Below are 18446 nucleotides of genomic sequence, written 5' to 3' on the forward strand. Positions count from 1 at the left end.
GATGTCAGGAAAATTACTCTCTGTGTTGTTTTCTAAGATTTTTATGGTTTCAGGTCTCTTAGATCAGGAACAAGACAAGGATGTCAGTTCCCACCACTTTTATTCAAATTGTCCTAGAAGTCCTAGCTACAGCAATCAGACAAGAAAAAGAAGTAAGAGACATTTAACTGGTAAGGAAGAAGTAAAATTTTCACTATTTGCAGATGACATGATATTGCACATAGAAAACCCTAAAGACTCCACCAGAAACAAAACAAAACACCAAACTTGGGTGCCTGGGTGGCTCAGTGGGTTAAGCCTCTGTCTTCAGCTCAGGTCATGGTCTCAGTGTCCTGAGATCGAGTCCCCCATCGGGCTCTCTGCTTAGCAGGGAGCCTGCTTCCCCCCTCTCTCTCTGCCTGCCTCTCTGCTTATTGTGATCTCTCTCTGTCAAATAAGTAAATAAAATCTTTTTTAAAATTTCTTTAAAAAACCCACCAAACCTACTAGAAGGAATAAATGAATTCAGAAAAGTTGCAGGATATAAAATTAATATCCAGAGATTGGTAGCATTTCTATATACATTAATAATGAAGTAGCAGAAAAAGAAAACAATCCAATCAGAATTGCACCAAAAAGAATAAAATACCTAGGAATAAATTTAACCAAGGAGGTGAAAGTCCTATACACAGAAAACTGTAAAACACTGATGAAAGAAATTGAAGGAACGGAAAGGCATTCCATGCTTGTGGATGACAAGAATTGATATTGATAAAATGCCCATAGTACCCAAAGCAATCTACAGACTCAATGTGATCCCTATCAAAATATCAAAGCATTTTTCACAGAACCAGAACAAATAATACTAAAATTTAAATGGAACACAAAGACCCCAAAATGGCCAAAGCAACAAAATCTTCTATCAGGCATAAGCACGGGGCCCTGATCTATTTCCCCTCTACCCCGAAAGGCAACCATAACCTGGTGCAAGTTCATTTCTTTTCTTTTTTTTTTTTTTTAAGATTTTATTTATTTATTTGACAGACAGAGATCACAAGTAGGCAGAGTGGCACGCAGAGAGAGAGAGGAGGAAGCAGGCTCTCTGCCAAGCAGAGAACCTGATGCGGGGCTCGATCCCAGGACCCTGGGACCATGACCTGAGCTGAAGGCAGAAGCTTTAACCCACTGAGCCACCCAGGCGCCCCAGTCTTTTTTTTTTTTTTTTTTTTAAGATCTCTTTTTTTTTTAATTTGAGAGAGTGAGTACGCCTGAACACATGAGCAGGGGAGAGGCAGAGAGAGAGGGAGAAGCAGGCTCTCCACTGAACAGGGAGCCCAATACGGGACTCGATCCCAGGACCCTGAGATCATGATCTGAGCTGAAGGCAGACGTTTAACCCACTAAGCCAGCCAGGCTCCTGGAAATTTTCCTTTTTAAACACTGCTGTAAACATAACATGGGAGCACCTGGGTGGCTCAGTGGGTTAAGCATCTGCCTTCAGCTCAGGTCATGATCCCAGGGTCTTGGGATCAAGCCCCATATCGGGCTCCCTGCTCATCGAGGACCCTGCTTCTCCCTCTCTCTCTGCCTGCCTCTCTGCCTACTTGTGATCTCTCTCTCTCTCTCGATCTGTCAAATAAATAAATAAATAAATCTTAAAAAAAAAAAAAACAAAAAACAACTACACAGAACGTGCACCATCTCAGCCATGTTTAGATGCATGGGTCCATGACGCTAAGTACATTCACCCGTTGGGCAGCCACCACCACCGTCCACAGATCTCCTCGTGCTGCACAGCTAGAACTCTGTGCCCATCAAACCATGCCTCCCACTCCCCTCCCCCAAACCCTGGTTCCACCGTCTACCTTCTGTCTCTACGAATCTGACTGCTCTATGGACCTCATTGAAGGGACTCGTACGGTATTTGTCTTTTTGTGTCTGACTCATTTCATTGAACATAATGTTCACCCCCATTGTGGCAGGTGTCAGAATGCCTTTCCTTTCAGAGGCTGAATAATATTCCATTGTGTGTATAGACCACATTTTGTTTGTCCGTTTATTCGTCAATGGACACTTGGGTTGTCTCTACCTCGTGTACTGTGAACATGGATGGAGAAGTATATCTTTAAGATTCTACTTTCAGTCCTTCTGAATATACGCCCAGAAGCGGAATTGCTAGTCAGTGATTAATTTAATTCTGTTTTCAAGCTGCAGTGAAGCCCCAGAGTCAGGGGTTGTGACTTTGCTTTTTGGTGCCCCATGGAAGGCATGCACCTGCTTCTTTTCCAGTTCCTGTAATTGTATCAACATTTCTTGTCCTACATTTGCTCCTTCCTCATTCCCTTTCTTCCTTCTTAGCTTATGCCCTCCTAATGAATCCCTTTACTGTGTTTCAGTGAGGTTTTGGGAAGAGATATGTCTGCCCCATCTGCATGGTTCTGTGGAAGTTCTTGTATCTGTCCCTAAATCCAGCAGTCCCAGATTCTAAGCTTTACAAAAATTCACTTCTTTTTTAAACTTTGAGTTTTTTCATCCCACAACACCTCACTTAAAATTTCTAAAGGCTTAAATTTCAGTAACATTTAATGGGGTAAAATTAACTTATCAGTTTCAGCCAATTTAGAAAGCACATATAAGCAAAAGGAACAAAAAAATATCGAGCACGATTCTACTACTCAGAGTAAAACACTTTAAATAAACTAGATTTACCTTCTAGATTTTTCCATGTGCACATCAGCCCCTGCCCGTCGCCTGGGTCGGCCATCTGGGTTGTCTCTCACTGTCTACACCACCACTAGATGTAGAATACAGCTCCTCGAGTTCTCCTGAAGAGCCTCCTTCCACCCGAGACCTAATGACAGGGGATTTCACAGAAGAGATTTCACGGAGGAGATAGTTCCCATCGTGTCCTGCCTGCCAGTGAGGGTTCTTCTGTCTTACCTTTTTTTTATAGGGCTGTTGCCACATTCTCCTGGATCCCCACCGCTCCCTGATGCCCTACGGCTTCCCACCTCTTTGCCCTCAGCTCTGACCCCATTGCTGCCCTCAGCGTCCCTGGGACATTACCCAGAAGTTGTGCACGTCACTTCACTCTCATCCTGTGACCAAAAGGGCCCACAGTTTCCTGAAGGAGAGAATTATTGTTTGTTTGTTTGTTTAATATTTATTTGAAGGGATGGGCAGAGGAAGAGGGAGAGAGAGAATCAGACTCCCCACTAAGTGCAGAGCCCAACATAGGGCTCCATCTCACGACCCTGAGATCACAACCTGAGCTGCACCCAAGAGTCAGATGCCCAAATGACTCAGCCACCCAGTGCCCCGAAAGAAATGTAGTTCTTATTCTGGATCACTGGGAGCCCAGGTATTTGCTGTCACTGTGCAGAAGGGGATGATGGTGATTGGGTTCCCACCGGCCCCATCTCCCATGTTTTGCATATTCATGGTTATGCCCTAGAAGTGGGTGACTGACTTCGTGCTTTTGGGAGGACTCAGTGTGTCAAGCCCATGGGAAGTGGCTTGAGAGCATGTTGCAACAGTCATTTCCGGATAGTCTAGAAGACAGAAACGGGTTGTGCAGAGTGGAGGATTGAAACACCAGGGGCAAAGCTGTTCCTGCACGTCCTGGAGTCAAGACAACATCTTGGCTTCTCACCGACAAAAAGACTGACGGAAGATCCTTGGAAGAAGCTTGTGGGTGCCGCCATGATGTCCCAGCTGCTGGCTCTGCTCTGCACTGGTATGTTGTCAGGGGGCGGGGGGGGGCAGCTACTGGAAGGGTGGGGCTGGGCTGCGGTAGCAGCTGGAGTTGGTGGGGCTTGTGGGGTGGGTAATGGTGTGGGGTGAATAAACACAGGCTAGAACCTTCCATTCCCTGAATGCAAATTAGGTGCAAGGAGAGGTGTTGGGTGCTTTACACACATTCTCCCGTTTCCCCAAACTCAGTCATCCCTGAACTTCCCCCATGACATTTTCCTCTATGTACGTGATCGCTGTATTCTTTCCCACGTGATCTTCCTCTTCAAATTTCCCAGGTTTTTATATTATTATTTTTGTACTCAACTCTATTTTAAAAGAAAACCTGTAAAACACTTCTATTAGTAGAAAATCAGTGTCCCTCATCAAAAACAGACCCTGATCACCTCTGGTCCATGGTTTCCTGGGTCCTGTTTCTGAGAAGAGGCAGTGATTCTGGGAAGCCAGCTTCCATCAAGCAGCTGGCTGTGATATTCTTCCATGGGATCCAAGAGAGAACCAAGAACAGAGAAGAGAGACTTTCTCACACAGGCTCAGTGACCCTTCCTCTCCCGTCATTGTATGACCTGAAGTCACCTTCCATCTCTTAGAAAAAGCCTCCCAAATAGTTCTCTTGACCATACTGCATTCAAGGAACCTGATAGTCACAGCTGACGTATGTGCCAGGGTCACTCAGGTTCTAAGCAGAGAAGGTGAATTCAAATTCTGGTCCGCACAGTGCCAAAGACCATAGTTTTCCACTGGTTCATATGAAGGAATCAAAAAGGTCCTATTTTGGGGACATGGGGGTGGAACTGTCTGGAGGGTGCATGAAGGGAGTCGCGATTAGAAAAACCTCAAGAAAGTAAATGAACCGCGGATCCAGTGATCTTAGTGGGTGCTAACAACCTTCTCCTGTAGAGGGCCTCATAGACAGGCTCTGTGGTTTGCGTGGTCTTTGTTACTTACCATCCAACACCTGTCAGGATGGCTCTCACCAAGAAGCCACGAGGCAAGACATGTTGGTGAGGACATGGGGCATAGGGACTCATGCACTGGCGGTGGGAATGAAAACCGGTGCAGCCCTGCAGAAGACCGTATGGAGGTTCCTCAAAAAGTTCAAAGTGGGGGTGCCTGGGTGGCTCAGTTGGTTGGGGACCTGACTTGTGATTTTGGCTCAGGTCATGATCCCAGGGTCATGAGACTGAGCCCCAGGTCAGGTCCTCACTGAGCGCAGAGCCTGCTTGGGATTCTCTCTCTCCCTCTGCCCTTCCCCTATATGCTCATGCTGTCGCTCTCTTTCTAATAATAATTTTTTAAAAAGCTAAAAGTAGAACTGCCATATGATCATCAGCCCCACTTTGGGGTTATATATCTAAAGGAAATGAAAAGAGGAAATTGAAGGGAGGTCTGTGTCCCCATGTTCACTGCAGCGTTATTCACAGCAGCCAAGACGTGGAAATGACCTCAGTGTCCATCCATGGACAGACGGTTATAGAAGATGTGGTCTGTATGTATAATGGGCTATTATTCAGCCACGAGGAGGAAGAAAATCCTGCCATTTGTGACAACATGGATGGACTTTGAGGGTGTGACCTGAAGTGAAACAAGGCAGGCAGAGAAAGACAAATACTGTATGACCTCACTTAGGATGAGTTTGGTCTAGATCTGAAAGTAAGGCCACCAGAGGGGAAAGGTGAGGAACATGCACCTCACCCTTCCTGGTAATACCAATCTTAGACTTTTGAGATTGATTCTGGGGCACCAAAGAGAGGACTCATGGCCAAACCTAACATCAGGAATGCATTTAGGCCATTCCCCAGGGGGCAGACAGAAGCTTCTCCATGCAAAGGACTGAGTTCTCGGGAGCTATTTCTCCCTTCTCATAGGGCAGGGATCTCGCCACCCCCTTCCCTCACTCTCAGTTGACTCAGATGGTTATGCTGTTGTGTTCAGAGAGAAATTGGGGAACTCATCATTTCTGGAACTTACCACGTAAGGAAATGCAAGGCAGCAGGTGGAACTGAAGTTGTTTATCAGCTGGTCTTAAAGGAGGAGGCTCTTCCGGATTATCTGAGTGGTCACAGTGTAACCACAGGGTCCCTAGAGCAGTGAAAGAGGCAGAAGAGGGTGTCAATGCACCAACCACTGCTACTTGTGGAGGCAGAGGCAGAGGGAGCCACCAAGAGGTGTGGGCATCTCTAGAAGCTGGAGAAGGCCAGGAAATGGGTTGTCATCTAGAGCCCCCAGAAGGAACGCAGCCCTGAAGATACCCTGGTTGGAGCCAGTGGGACTTGTGTTGTTGGGCTTTCCTAACCCACAGAATGGCAAGATGAGAAATCCGTGTTGTCATAAGTCACTAAACTTGTGACACCTTGAGACACCAGCAGCCCCAGGAAATTAGCTTAAGGGCAAACCAGCACTCATGCTAGATGGGTTCTCTGGCAGGAGGCTAGGACTGCTGCTGACTGTGATGACAGGGATCCCTTCTCAGCGGCAGCCCCCGGGAGGCCCCGCGGAACAGGCTCCAGATGGGTGCTCGTGGCTCATGGACGGTTCTCTTGCAGGGCTATGTGCTGACCAAGGAAGCAGGGGGACTGACGGTGAGTTCCCTCAGACTCTCCAAACTTCCCGTATCACTTCTTTTTCCTTCAATGGGTTTCCCAGGAGCAGACAAGGGCACCAAACCCCATCCTGATCTCTGCTTCCTTCCAGAGTCCCTTCCCAAGCCCTCCCTCAGGGCCTGGCCCAGCTCGGTGATGCCTCGCTGGAGTAATGTGACGCTGCAATGCCAGACTTCTACCAAGAAAGTCAACTTTGTTCTCAGAAAGGGAAAAGTTCCTTTGGAGTCTGTGCAACCATGGATTTCCACAGATGGGCTGGCTGAATTTCAACTCACTGACCTACAAGCAGGCAATGCTGGAGCGTACACCTGTGACTACTACAGACAGCGGGCCCCACGCACACGTTCAAAGCCCAGTGACATCCTCCTACTACTGGTGACAGGTGAGGAGGGTGCCTTGGAGGGACACAGAGTCTTGCAGGGACAGGTGGGGGGGAGGAACCGAGGGAAGGAGGGGGCAAGGGGAGACGGAGAGACACAGAACAGAAAGAGCCAGGGCTTGAAGGGGAAATCGCCTTCCCGCAGTCAGAGTGGAAAGAGGGTGAGATCAGGGATCTGTCATTTCCCCCACGTGGCAGGAACCCCTGCCGGGAGAACAAGGGTGGGTGGGGGATGCAGGGCTTCTCCCCGTGACCTTGGAGCCCTCCTTCTCTTCCAGGAAGTTTTCTTAAACCTTCCCTGCAAGCCTACCAAAGGGGTGAGGTGACCGCAGGTGACACCATGACCCTGAGGTGCCAGACGCCAGCCAATGTTTATGAGACTATAATGTTTGCTCTACTGAAGGCGGGAGCAGCAGGGCCCATTCAGCTCCAGGGTCCAGTAGAGAAGGAGACAGACTTCTCCCTCCAGAATGTGACAGCTGGTGACACTGGGAACTACAGTTGTGTGTACTTCCAGACCAGTGCTCCTTTCTGGGCCTCCGAGCCCAGCGATCATCTGGAGATCTGGGTGACAGGTGAGGTTTGTACTGCTGGGTGGACCATACCTGGATTACCTGCTGCTGAGATGCTGGGACCTGAGGGAGTGCGGTATGGGCACAGTCTGTCTCCATGAGACTCTGCAGCTTGGAGAAATCTTGAGAAAGAACCAAGGGAGGGCCGGGATTCTGCAGAACAGTATGGAGGATCTTCTGCCAAGATGGAGCTCAGAAGGTGGAGAGGCTGGTTGAGGGCTTCCCACTGTAGGTGGCCACTTGTGCTCTGGGTGAGGGGGAGAAGCCTTCGGGGTGAGGGGAGATCTGTAATAATTGACCCCCCCCCCCAAGCAAATAAGATGTAGCCACAAAACCATCACACATCTCCTGGGCAGGGCGCAATTCATTTAGACTTAAGTGTGAATGACACCTCCTGGGGTTATGTGGGTGGAGATTCTAGCAAAAAGGCATAGGAGGAGGGAGAGAATAACAGAGCCCAGGAGCATCTTCTTGAGAAGGACTCGCAAACTCCAGGAAGATCTGTGTTCCATTTTCATTGGGACTCCAGCATTCCTGCCTTTTAGCTTAGCTGAGTCGAGCTTTTCTCTTCCCGCCAAGCCCTTTCTTTCAAGACACCTGATTTTTTACAAGTTATGGCAAAAGTGCATAAGGTAACAGTTACCACCTCATTTTCAAGTGCACAGCTCAGTAGTAGTGCACCTACACCAGTTGCCTCCACAAAGCCCTTCGTCTTGCAGAACTGAAACTCTGACCCCATCAGACAGCCTCTCTGTACCCACCGGCCCCCAGCCCCTGGCTCCCACCATCCTACATTGTCTCAGTGCATCTGACTAATCCAGGAACCTCACATCACTGGGATCATATGCTACTTGTCTTTCTGGGATTGGCCTTTCTCACTCCAAAATACATTCTCAAGGCTCACCCATACATTCAGCATGTAGCTGGATTTCCTTCCTTATTGAGGCTGAGAATGTCCCATTTTAGGGACAGACCACATTTCACTTACCTTGTCATCAGCTAATGGACATTTGGGTCCTTTCCACCCATTTGGCTACTGGCTTGTCACCTCCTGGCCACCAAGTGGCTATCAGTTCTTCCAGATGTTTATGCAGAAACGGGATTGCTGGATCCCTTCATTGGGAACCCACCATCATACTGTTTTTCCGAATGGCCACACGGTTCTACATTGCGACCGACAGTGCACAAGGATTCTGCTGGTTTGTTCAGGAGGGGGATGTTTCCTGACCCTTGTGTATGAGGGCTATTTTTGATGACTGAGTTTGTCCAGGACAAGGGGAGGAAGAGAGACCATTAGGAACCAGGCCTCCTCCTAGATGGGGGCTGAGCTCCCTAGTCCCGAAAGGATGACCAGTCATATCAGCACAGGGCAGAAAACACAAAAGTTGTGTGTTCCACAGTTTCATGTTGAAATCCTAACACCTAACGGGACAGCACTGGAGGCGGGGCCTTTGGGAGCTGTTTAGGTCAAAAGTGTGGAGCCCTCATGATGGGTCTAGTGCCCTTATTAAAGGAGACCCCAGAAGCTCCCTTGTCCCCTTCTGCCACCCAGAAGAGCCCCGCTCCCACCCGTGGACCATGCTGGCACCCTGATCTCAGACTTCTAGTCTCCAGATCTGTGAGAGAAAGATGTCTCTCATTCACCTGCCCTGCTCCCAGCCTGTGGCATGCCATTAGATCAGCCCAAAGGGACTAAGATGTCTAATGAGGGTGAGTGCTCAGCAAAGCTGTTTGCTACAGAATTATAGAGCCCTGGCCAGAGCAAGAAAATTCCAAGGTCCCGATGCTGATCTGGAGACCATGGGCAGCAGCAGGTGAAGGAGAAGTTTTCTCTCCACCCCAGGGTCAGGCCTCGGAGCCCAGGCAGGGAATTCCACGTGCCTAGGGACCCCTTCCCTGCATCTAAGACCCAGCTACTCTGTTGTCTTCCAGGTCAACGTGAAGGACATCCCTGCCCCCCCCCCCGCCCGCCCCTCCCCCTGCCGCCCCAGGGAGAAGTCAGGTAATCAGGAGAAAGGGAAGACCAGTCTAACAACCACAGCCACTTGACCAGGGACAGCACCTGCCACTTGGGTAGATGGCCCCCCTGCCTGGAAGGCTGTGTACCCTCTCTTGTTTTGCAAATAATTACAAGCGTTTGGATTTTAGCTCGTTAACAAGCTATCTGCCTTCAGATTACTTAGCCTCTGCCTCAGCTTCTGTCCCTGTTGAATGGGATTGATAGTAGCACACACACAAGGGCCTCAGAGGTGAGATTTTGAGGAGTTAATTTACCTAACTCCTTTCTAAACTGCATCTGGTGGACGGCAAGTATCATCTAAGTCTTTCCCATTATTGTCATTATGAACGCCCAGAACTTCTCTCTCTGCATGCCAGAGCAGCTCTGCTCAGAGCTGCACTTCTAGTGGGAGACTTTCTAGGAAACAGAGAATGTGCGTGCACTGCAAAAGCTGATGGCAAATATCTTCACCGTTATAGTGACTTACAAATATCAGTGGAGCATTACATGACCTCCTGAGGTCTTCCAGGGTCTAAAAAGGCCGAGGGTGCCCATCTGTGTCTCTAACTCAGCTCTGTTGCATGTGACAAGGCTAAGCACAGAGGAGATGGTCTTTTCAAGACACAACGCTCAAAGAGACAAAACTGGAAGAAAAATATGGTAGGCTGGACCTGCTCTCTGCAGAAGGCAGAAATTTTAAATAATTTCGGGGTATTCAATGACTGGCGAATCACTTTTTTGGTTCTCTTCTTGATCCTTGGTGTATAAGGAACTTTCTGAGTTTCTTGCGTGATGGTCATCCACAGGCTGCCCCTAGCCTGAGTACGTGAGTGACAGAACGGCTCACCTGGAGGGACCCAGGAAGCTGTCATCACGCCCACTTGCCACCCTTCCCGTGTTCCTTCAGCCCCCATTCAAACCCTGACAATCGTCACCAGGGGCAACAGGCTGAGGAAGACAGGAGGGTGTCATCTGTGGGGAGGGGGGTGTTTGGCACGGAGATGATTGGATACAGGTGCAGGGACAGATTACTGCAAATGGGGCCCAAGAGTTTCCCTCTGGGATTCGCCAGAGCCTTTCATGAGCCCTTCTGGCATTTCTGGTGGTCACCGCTGGGGATGGGGGATAGAGGATGCTCCCCGCATCTAGGAGGTTGAGACCATGGAAGACACAAAACACCCCGGGATGCCCAGGACCCCTCCCCACCAAGAGCCTCTGAAAATTGATGGCGCTCAAGTCAAGCAACCCTGCTCCAGACCCTCTGTCTGGTCTCCAGCTAGACACCAGAGTGCCTGCAGGGATTTTGAGAGTGGAGACCACACTCTCCTCCAATTCCTGAAGCCTCTGATTACTTAAACTATGTGCCCGAGACCAGCAGCTGTTCCAGAAACCACCTACCAGAATACTGGCATCGTTGCCTTCCTTCAAAGTCACTTGCGGTGTTCCAGGTGTTTTTCCCTTTTATTCCAAAGTATGGTTTGTCTCCAGTTTCCCAGTGATTTCTTCAGAGCCAGACCCTAGGGTCCTGATGGTTTGTGGGGTTTACTCACCATCTCTAAAGCTGGAATGAGATCAGTGCAGTCTCTGGTTTGCAGAGAGCAGAAGGCAGCTGGCAGGGGCAGGAGGAGAGAGTGAGTAGACAGGAGGGGGTTGAGTCCAACTGTTCCACTTCTTGATGGTGTGGCTCCGTAGGACAGAGGCGAAGAGCTGCGGGTGATACCACCCGGAACAGAGGACACAGTGGCCTGGAGTGAGCACACATCCCAGGCCTGCTGCCTTTTTTGAAGCATGAGGCTGGGGGAGGAGGTGGGGTCTTCAGATGGTCTCAGGGATGTGCTTCTTCTGCTTTGGTCCACTCGCAGCCAGCACAGCTGTGGATGGTAAAGGCAATGAAGAGTGACATGGTGAGTATCATCAGATTAGTGGGAGTCCCACCCCTGGCTCTGCTACTCACTAGCTGTGCGTCCCCAGGCAACTCATGTGGTCGGCAGGGTAGACTCGTGGAAGAGAGCTGATGCTGAGTCTGGGGGCAGCTGGAAGCAGAATTCCTTCATCCTCAAAGGAGATCGGTCTTTCTCTTTGGGCCTTCAACTGATTGGATGAGGACCACCCATATTATGGGGAATAATCTGCTCTACTTACACTCTCCTGACTTAGTGTTAATTACGTCTGTTTTTAAAAATGAATTTAGTTAAGATTGCATTTCTTTTATTTTATTTTAACTCCAGTGTAGTGAACATGCAGCATTATATTAGTTTCTGGGGTCACCTTCCTGGCAACCGGTCCAGACTGGTATTTGACCAAGTAACTGGGTACTGTAGCCTAGTCAAGTTGACACAGAAATTTCACTATCACACCCGCCACCCGTGAGTCTTGGGGTCCCTGAGTGGGGTCCGGACACTTCCAAATACACTTGCCTTTTCTTTCTGTTCTGTTCCCTAGATAGACCCAAAACTCAGCAAACCCTCCCATGACCCAGCAAGAGACCTGATAAGAATTTCCTTTCTTTTGAGTAATCTGAAAAATACTGCCTAATAGAAGTAACAATCAAATAACAGATAGTCCCATATCCACAGCCTGGAGTTAGACTTGTTTATAGTTTGTCATATTTGTTCCAAGCTGTTTTCTTTCCACAAATAAAGATTTTAAAAAAGAGAGTTCACTTTCCTTCTCAATATTAATCCCATGATTTTCCCCCTTCCCAGTAGAACCTTCTGCCCTGAAGTTCGTGTTATTTCTGTGCATGGTTTTATATATATTTTTTTACTACATGGGCATGCCTTTGTAAATAATGTATAGAGTTTGAAATTTTATTTTAATTTGTTTAAATTGAAAACCTGAATAAAGAATTCTGTCTTCTAGATAAAACTGAAATGAAGCATCCCAAGACGGTGGGAACAGGAATAGGTAAGAGAGCAGAGCTTCCAGGGATATGCACTCATCCACCCGCGGGATGAGACGTCCTTGCGAAGCCACGACTCCATTCCACCCACGAGTCATCCTCCTATCCATTCGGGAGGATGTCTGTCTTCTGGTGGTGCCTGAAGGCTGTGGCTCAGTGCAAGGTCTTTCGAGGTGGGGAAGATCACAGGCACAGCTCTACCTCCTCGGTAGCTGGGCCACTTTGGAAATGGTACTTCAACCCTCTGATGTGCAGCTTCTGCATCTGTAAAATGGGCATCGCTGTCTCTCTTCCAGGAGACCTGTAGGTATGAACATAATGTAGTGAGCTCTCCGGCGCGTGGGTAGGAACTTGATCGATGGTAGACACACTGAGGCACCAGAACGTGTCTCAGGAGACCGCGGGCCCTCTTACCCCTCTCCTCTCCCCAGGGACCCCTGGGATCACCCTCCTTGTCATCTCCATCCTTCTCGTCCTCCTTGGAGCCTTCCTCATCTGCAAATATACCCGGTGTGGTGAGTTCGGGAAAACAACAGCTAAATATTTGGGAGGAAACGGGAGAAACAGAACAGGGAAGGAACACCACGGGGTTGATCCCGTCTCTTTTTTGTCCCCAGGGGCAGCTCCTCAGAAGGTGACCAAACGGTAGGGCTGCTCAGCAGATCCCATGAGCCCTACTGAATGCTTCCTCCATTGCTGCCCTGACTACTCAAGACCTTCTCTCTTCCCTCAACAATTTATGTGGCCCCAACCAGCCCCAGCGACCCTCCCAAGTGTCTCTCCATGTCCTCTCTTCTTACGACCACCCTCCACTTCTCACCCTGCGTTCTTTCCTTGGGTCCTTACCTCACGGACCACACTGACCCCAACCACTTCCCATCCTCAGCTCTCAAGACTGGGCTGAGCACCTGAACAACGTGGGGGCCACAGAGGGGGGTTAGAGTGTGCAGGAAGTGGGGGGACTTTGGTTTACACATGATCTGGCTTGACACCTCCCTCCACCTACCCACAATGATCCCAATGTCTCACTCCAACTACCTTTACCTCCAATGCGACTCAGTTTCTTTCCTTTAGCTCCCACTCTGAGGGACCTGAAGAAGTGTGGACAAGTACTCAGCCTGAGAAAGAGAACGGCGGTGGGTCCACGTGTGTGCATACTTGTATGGGTGTGCTGTGTACGTCCATGTGTGCGGCCTGTGCTCATGTGCGCATTCATTTGAGCGTGCATGCGAGTGTGCACGTGCAGGCGTGCGGGGATCACGTGTGCGTGTGAACATTGTGCGCACACATGCGAGAGCATGCATGTGCGAACATGTGTGCGAGTGTGCTGCGCTGTACATGTGTGGTTTGCACCTTTGTGTGCATGTGGGTATGTGTATGAGTGTTTGTGCATGCACACATATGTGCATTGAGAGAATGTATGTGTGTGGGCATGTGTGTACATGTGTGGTTTGCACGTTTGTGTGCGTGTGGGTGTGTGTATGAGTGTTTGTGCATACACACATGGTGCATGTGTGTAGGCATGTGTGGTTGTGTGTGTGCTGCATGTGTACATGTGTGGTTTGCACATTTGTGTGCGTATGACTCGAGTGTGCATGTGTGTGTTGAGTGTCCGTGTGTGCACATGCATGTGCATGCGTGTGAGAGCACACACGGGTGTAGGTGTGTGCACATGAGAGTATGTACGGTGAGTGGGCATGTGAGTGGGTGTATGTGTGCAGACTTAACTCCCAGTGCCTGGGATGAAGCAACAGTGCCAAGTTTCCCCCTCAGATCTGTCCGCAGCTATGACGAGCAGCTCTCTGGCCTTGGTAAGTCTCCCCTGGGCCATTCCCGTTCTACCCGTAGTCCCAGGCTCTCCGTCACTCCCTCCCTCCGGCTTTGTTAGTGGTTTCCACATCTGCCATCCTCCACCCCTACCCTCACTCTACTGTCCAGGAGAATCTGGTCTGAAATCTTCTGTGGTTTCTCTGACCAGGGAACCTCCATCCCATGACGAGTCCTTTCGGGGAACATTTCCCCCGCCTGACATGGGGTTGATGCTGCTGTTATTATAAACTATCTGTTTCAATCATGGGCCGGTGACCATCCCACCCTGAGCCTCTGTGTCTTCATCTGGGCAAAAGGAACAAGGTGCCGCACATCTGCGAGCTATTTATGAAAATACGGCAGCTGCCGACCGTGAAGTGGCCACGTAGAACAGCCTGGAGTAGCCCTTGCTTTTGGCATTTACACTCCAATTTTTAAAAAATTGTGGCAAAATGCTCATAACACAAAATTCACCATTTAATCAGTACAGTTTAGCGACTGTTGGAGTATTTATTCATGATGTTGGGCAAGAATCACCATCATCTAGTTCCAGAACATTTTCATCACCCCAGAGGAAACACCTGTAAGCACAGTCCGCATGCCCACCCCCTGCCCTGGCCAAGCCCCTGACCACCACTAGCTTTCTGTCCCTAAGGACGGACCTATTCCGGACATTTCATACTAACGCTCTCTCTGACGGCTGTTTGTGTGAATTATCTATGGTTTCATAACCAATCAGCCCCAAACACACGACTGAGGGCAACACTTATATCTCAGTGGGGTCTGCAGGTCGGGAATCTGGGTGTGGCTCAGGCTGGGTCCCACAGCCTGGGATCAAGGGGTTGGCCAGGGCTGGTTCAGGCTTCAGTAAGAAAGCGTTTGTTTCCACACTCACTCAGGTGGTGGCTGGTGGGGTTCTGTTCCTCACTGGCTATCCACCAGAGACCACCCTGGCCACATGGGCCTTTCCATAGGACAGCTCGTAACACAGCAGCTGGCTTGGTCAGCATGAGCGAAAGACCTGAAAATAGGTAGGAACAAGAGGGAAGTCCTGTCTTTCATCACCTAGTCTTGGACACGAAAGCACAGGACAACCCATCCTTTTCACTTATCCCGTTGGACACAGGCATGCCCCTAGGTCCCACCAACCTTCCAGAGGGTAGGGGAATGCACCAAGACTCGAAGAGCAGGAGGCTCTTTCTAACACAGCTATCTACCACACTGCTGTCGCAAATGCTGAATCTTCATCACCAACCTCCTCCCCAGGAATACTTGGTCCTCTTCTCCTTGCTTCCCTTCAGGATAGAGCATCCCTGGTCTCAAGAGCTGAGGAGCCTCACGGAGTGACTTATGCTGAGCTGAACACCAGAGCCCTAAGCGAGCGTCCTTCCAGCCAGACAGAGCAGCCTCTGGAAGCCTGTGTGTACTCAACTCTTAAGGCATAGCCAGGAGACCCCAACAAGGGGATGGATGAAGGAGAGAGGACCCTTGAGGCACTCGATGAATGGGAATCCCTTTCCTCAAATCTCCAATGAAGACGTGTTTCCTTCTTCTAAAAATTTATTTATTTTTAAACGAGAGGCATCATTTGCATGGAGAAAACTACACAGACTTTGCTAAGTAAATAGATATGTATATATATAGGATATTGCTACCTATCCCCTTGGGTATAACCACTGTCCAAATAAAAACAGTATTTCTAGCACTCCAGAAGGCTTCTTTGTGCCACTCTCTGGCTAACCACCCTTCCCCTGAGATCATTCCTTTTTCTGACGTGCATCACCTTGGAGGATTTGGGCCCGTTCCTCGTATGAACTCATACACACGCATGACACCACGCGCACTCTTCCACACGGGCTGCTTCCACCCGAAGACATTGTTTCTGAGGTTCATTCCGGATGTAGTTACTCGCCTTGTTCCTCCTTCGCTTTTTACTGATGAGTATTACTCCATCGTGTGTTCATGCCGCAATTTGTCGATCTGTTCTCTGGTGGGACGACATCTGGGTTGTTTCCAGGCTGAGGCTTCCATGCGTCAGCTTGCACGAACGCTCTTAGCTACATCTTTGTATAACAGGTGCGTACGCAGGCCTTCCCTGGATTATACACAGTGGGGCGGCTGGGTCAAAGAACAGGTGTGTGCCTCATTCCATGAGACACTTCTGAACAATCTCCCAGAGGGGTTGTCCCACTTCCTGCTTCCTTCTCAAGTGCCCAGTGCCTTTCTTGACTGCCACCCTTCTGCTCCCACCCCCTCCTCTCCACAGAACTGCCCCCATAACCCCACACACATCTGTGGGCTTGATGAGCCTCCACTGTGGCCTGTGACCTCCAATCATTCTCACTCCTGGTATCCGTGCCCCTGTGTGATCCCCTCCCCTGGTTTCAGAGACTTGCTCCTAACCGACAGAAGACAGCAAAGGAGACGGGATGTCACTTCAGCAGTTGTGTTGATAAAGGATACACCCACCACCTGGCCGGAAGGCTCCTTCCTGCCTGTTTGGACTGTGCACTCACACGATGATGTGAGCTCCCCGTTTTGGAGAAGCCCCCTGGGCCAGGAACCGAGAAGAGTCTCCAGCCAGGGAGGAACCGACCCCTGCTAGCACGCATGTGGGCCTGCGTTGTATAATAAAGAAGCGGACTGGTCTTTGTCCTTGATTCTTGGGAGGTAATCTCCATGTGACGTGCGTGGAACCTCTCGCATAGCAGAAGCATCTTTGTTCTTTGCGGTGGACGCTTAGTACCACACCCGGGTTTATGTTAGTGAGGTAACCCAGAATGAGGGCTGGTGATGCCAGAAAGACTAATCCTGTGATTACAGGGTTACAGCCTTGACCTCTGGGGATGACAGGGGGCTGGAGACAGAGTTGGGCATGTGGGCAATGAGTCAATCAATCACACCTGTGAGAGGAAATCCTGATGAAAATTCGGGACATTCGGGGAGCTTGCCTGCTGGTGATGCATCCTGAGGACATAGGAAGCTTCGCTTGCTCCCAGACTCTCCCCTGTGTGTCTCTTCAGCTGGGTGGTCCTGATTTGTATACTTTATAATAAAAACTATTATCATAAGTACAGTGCTTTCTTGAATTCTTCGAGTGGTTCTAGCAAGTTCATGCACCTGACAGGAGTACATGACCCTCCAGTATTTTCGGACATCAGCTCAGAGCTGCCGGTGACTTGGGAACACCCGAGCCTGTGGCTCGTGTCTGCAGTGAGGAGGTCTCGTGGGCGCTGCACCCTCAGCCACGAAGTCTGTGCTGACTCTGGGTGGGTGGTGTCAGAACGGCAGTGCAGCTCAGAAGTCGATCCTTCCCCGGCTGAACTTTCAGATCAGACCCCAGCCCTGGCTGAAGTGGTGACTGCAGCCCATGGGGGATCCTGCTTGCAGTGCTTGGGTTCCTGGCCTCACAAACTACGAGATCGTGAAGGTGTGTGGCTGAAGTCACTGTATTGGTGGTAAGGTTGTTACAGCAACAGATAACCAAAACGCTGAAACCCTCATGTGCACCCTCCACATACTGAGCCCAAGACAAGGACGCACCTGCACCACTGCTAGCGGAGCCTCCAATGGTTTTCTGGGTTCCAGAAGCTGGGTCCCAACCCTTGCCCCTGCCTCTCCCACCTCTATGCCTTTGCACAAGGGAACCCACCCCGCTGCCCTCACTTTACATATTTCTAGTTAACTTGCCCCTGCTGCCTGGATTTTACCAAACACGGTTTGGCACACTGGTTCACCTGCATCATGAACTCAGCAAGTTGGTCAAAATGTAAGTGGACGGGGACTTACATTTGTAAGTGGCAGAGACACACTTTGCTACCTAGAGATAAAATCAGGGAGGGCAGGGAAAGAAAATGGGAAGCTGTCATTTCAGACCTTCTGATAATTTCATTTCCTGGCTAAGAGCAAGTCACACACAGCTTTTCCAGCAGACAAAAATGATTTGGGGTACAGAGACTGTGGCCTCATGAAAGTCATGGCAAGTCATGAAGAACGTGGCGCCAGGCCCACGCATGCTGGTTATTTGAGCGTGGTGCTGTGAGATTCATTCCAGCAGGAATTGTCTGAGCTCTTGTGCTGACACACAAATGTACCCCACGACACCGACCTCTGCTCATGGGATGAAACCTACTGGTTAGTAGGGTTGCTCTGTAACCCTGGATCCGAACAGTCCTGGAGGGCTCTGTGCCAGCTTCTCAGCATAATTTACTCATAAACTTTGGCACGATGATTGAAACCGGCTCCTGTGAGACCCTCCAGAGGGCTCTGTGGCTGGGACCAACATCACGCCCATCATGGAATAGGAAACCTCAGCTAAGGACCCGTGCTGGGTCTCCCGGTTCTGGGGGCTTTGCTAGTGATGCCTGCCTCAAGAGAGAAAGTCCATCTAGGAAGTTGTGTGAAAGGAGAGAGATCCTTTTTGCCTGGGGTACACACTCCCACTTCAATG

General features: G+C 49.7%; 2 protein-coding genes across 6 annotated transcripts in view; one reads left to right on the forward strand and one right to left on the reverse strand.

Moving 5' to 3' along the window:
* The window catches only part of LOC132005059 (uncharacterized), a 63930-nt gene that overhangs the window by 10781 nt on the left and 34703 nt on the right, over nucleotides 1-18446 (reverse strand). Inside the window, exons 3-7 of one of the 3 annotated variants that reach the window (XR_009400710.1) lie at nucleotides 12389-12488; nucleotides 10836-11156; nucleotides 7320-7571; nucleotides 5704-5814; nucleotides 2689-2830 (exon numbers count right to left, since the gene is read on the reverse strand). Coding sequence is in view for 1 of the 3 variants with exons in the window: in XM_059381811.1 (XP_059237794.1) it covers nucleotides 2763-2830; nucleotides 5704-5814; nucleotides 7320-7533; nucleotides 10836-11156; nucleotides 12389-12466 (792 nt within the window). In the remaining 2 variants the exon portion in view is untranslated. Of the gene's footprint in view, nucleotides 1-2688; nucleotides 2831-5703; nucleotides 5815-7319; nucleotides 7572-10683; nucleotides 11157-12388; nucleotides 12489-18446 lie in introns of all 3 variants that reach the window. The other 2 variants (XR_009400711.1, XM_059381811.1) reach the window with 2 other exon arrangements.
* On the forward strand, nucleotides 3482-15709 carry LOC132005050 (T-cell-interacting, activating receptor on myeloid cells protein 1-like). 3 transcript variants are annotated; one of them, XM_059381795.1, is made up of 10 exons: nucleotides 3486-3715; nucleotides 6279-6314; nucleotides 6427-6717; nucleotides 6993-7289; nucleotides 12148-12192; nucleotides 12619-12702; nucleotides 12805-12832; nucleotides 13262-13323; nucleotides 13961-13998; nucleotides 15298-15709. In XM_059381795.1, the coding sequence occupies exons 1-10, from the start codon at nucleotides 3682-3684 to the stop codon at nucleotides 15439-15441; spliced, it is 1059 nt and encodes a 352-aa protein (XP_059237778.1). In that variant the 5' UTR covers nucleotides 3486-3681; the 3' UTR covers nucleotides 15442-15709. The 3 variants fall into 3 exon arrangements, with proteins under 3 accessions (XP_059237780.1, XP_059237778.1, XP_059237779.1); XM_059381797.1 differs by lacking the exon at nucleotides 13961-13998 and having other exon boundaries at nucleotides 3482-3715; nucleotides 15298-15383; XM_059381796.1 differs by lacking the exon at nucleotides 6279-6314 and having other exon boundaries at nucleotides 3487-3715.

Source organism: Mustela nigripes, chromosome 17, assembly GCF_022355385.1.
Source record: "Mustela nigripes isolate SB6536 chromosome 17, MUSNIG.SB6536, whole genome shotgun sequence".
Lineage (NCBI taxonomy): Eukaryota > Metazoa > Chordata > Mammalia > Carnivora > Mustelidae > Mustela > Mustela nigripes.

Bases quoted from the DNA above. Each gene is read 5' to 3' on its own strand.
- LOC132005050 (XM_059381795.1), top strand. From the start codon at position 3,682: ATGATGTCCCAGCTGCTGGCTCTGCTCTGCACTG. The intron at 6,718-6,992 runs GTGAGGAGGGTG...CTTCTCTTCCAG, and splicing joins CCTCCTACTACTGGTGACAG to GAAGTTTTCTTAAACCTTCC. The intron at 13,324-13,960 runs GTGGGTCCACGT...TTTCCCCCTCAG, and splicing joins GCCTGAGAAAGAGAACGGCG to ATCTGTCCGCAGCTATGACG.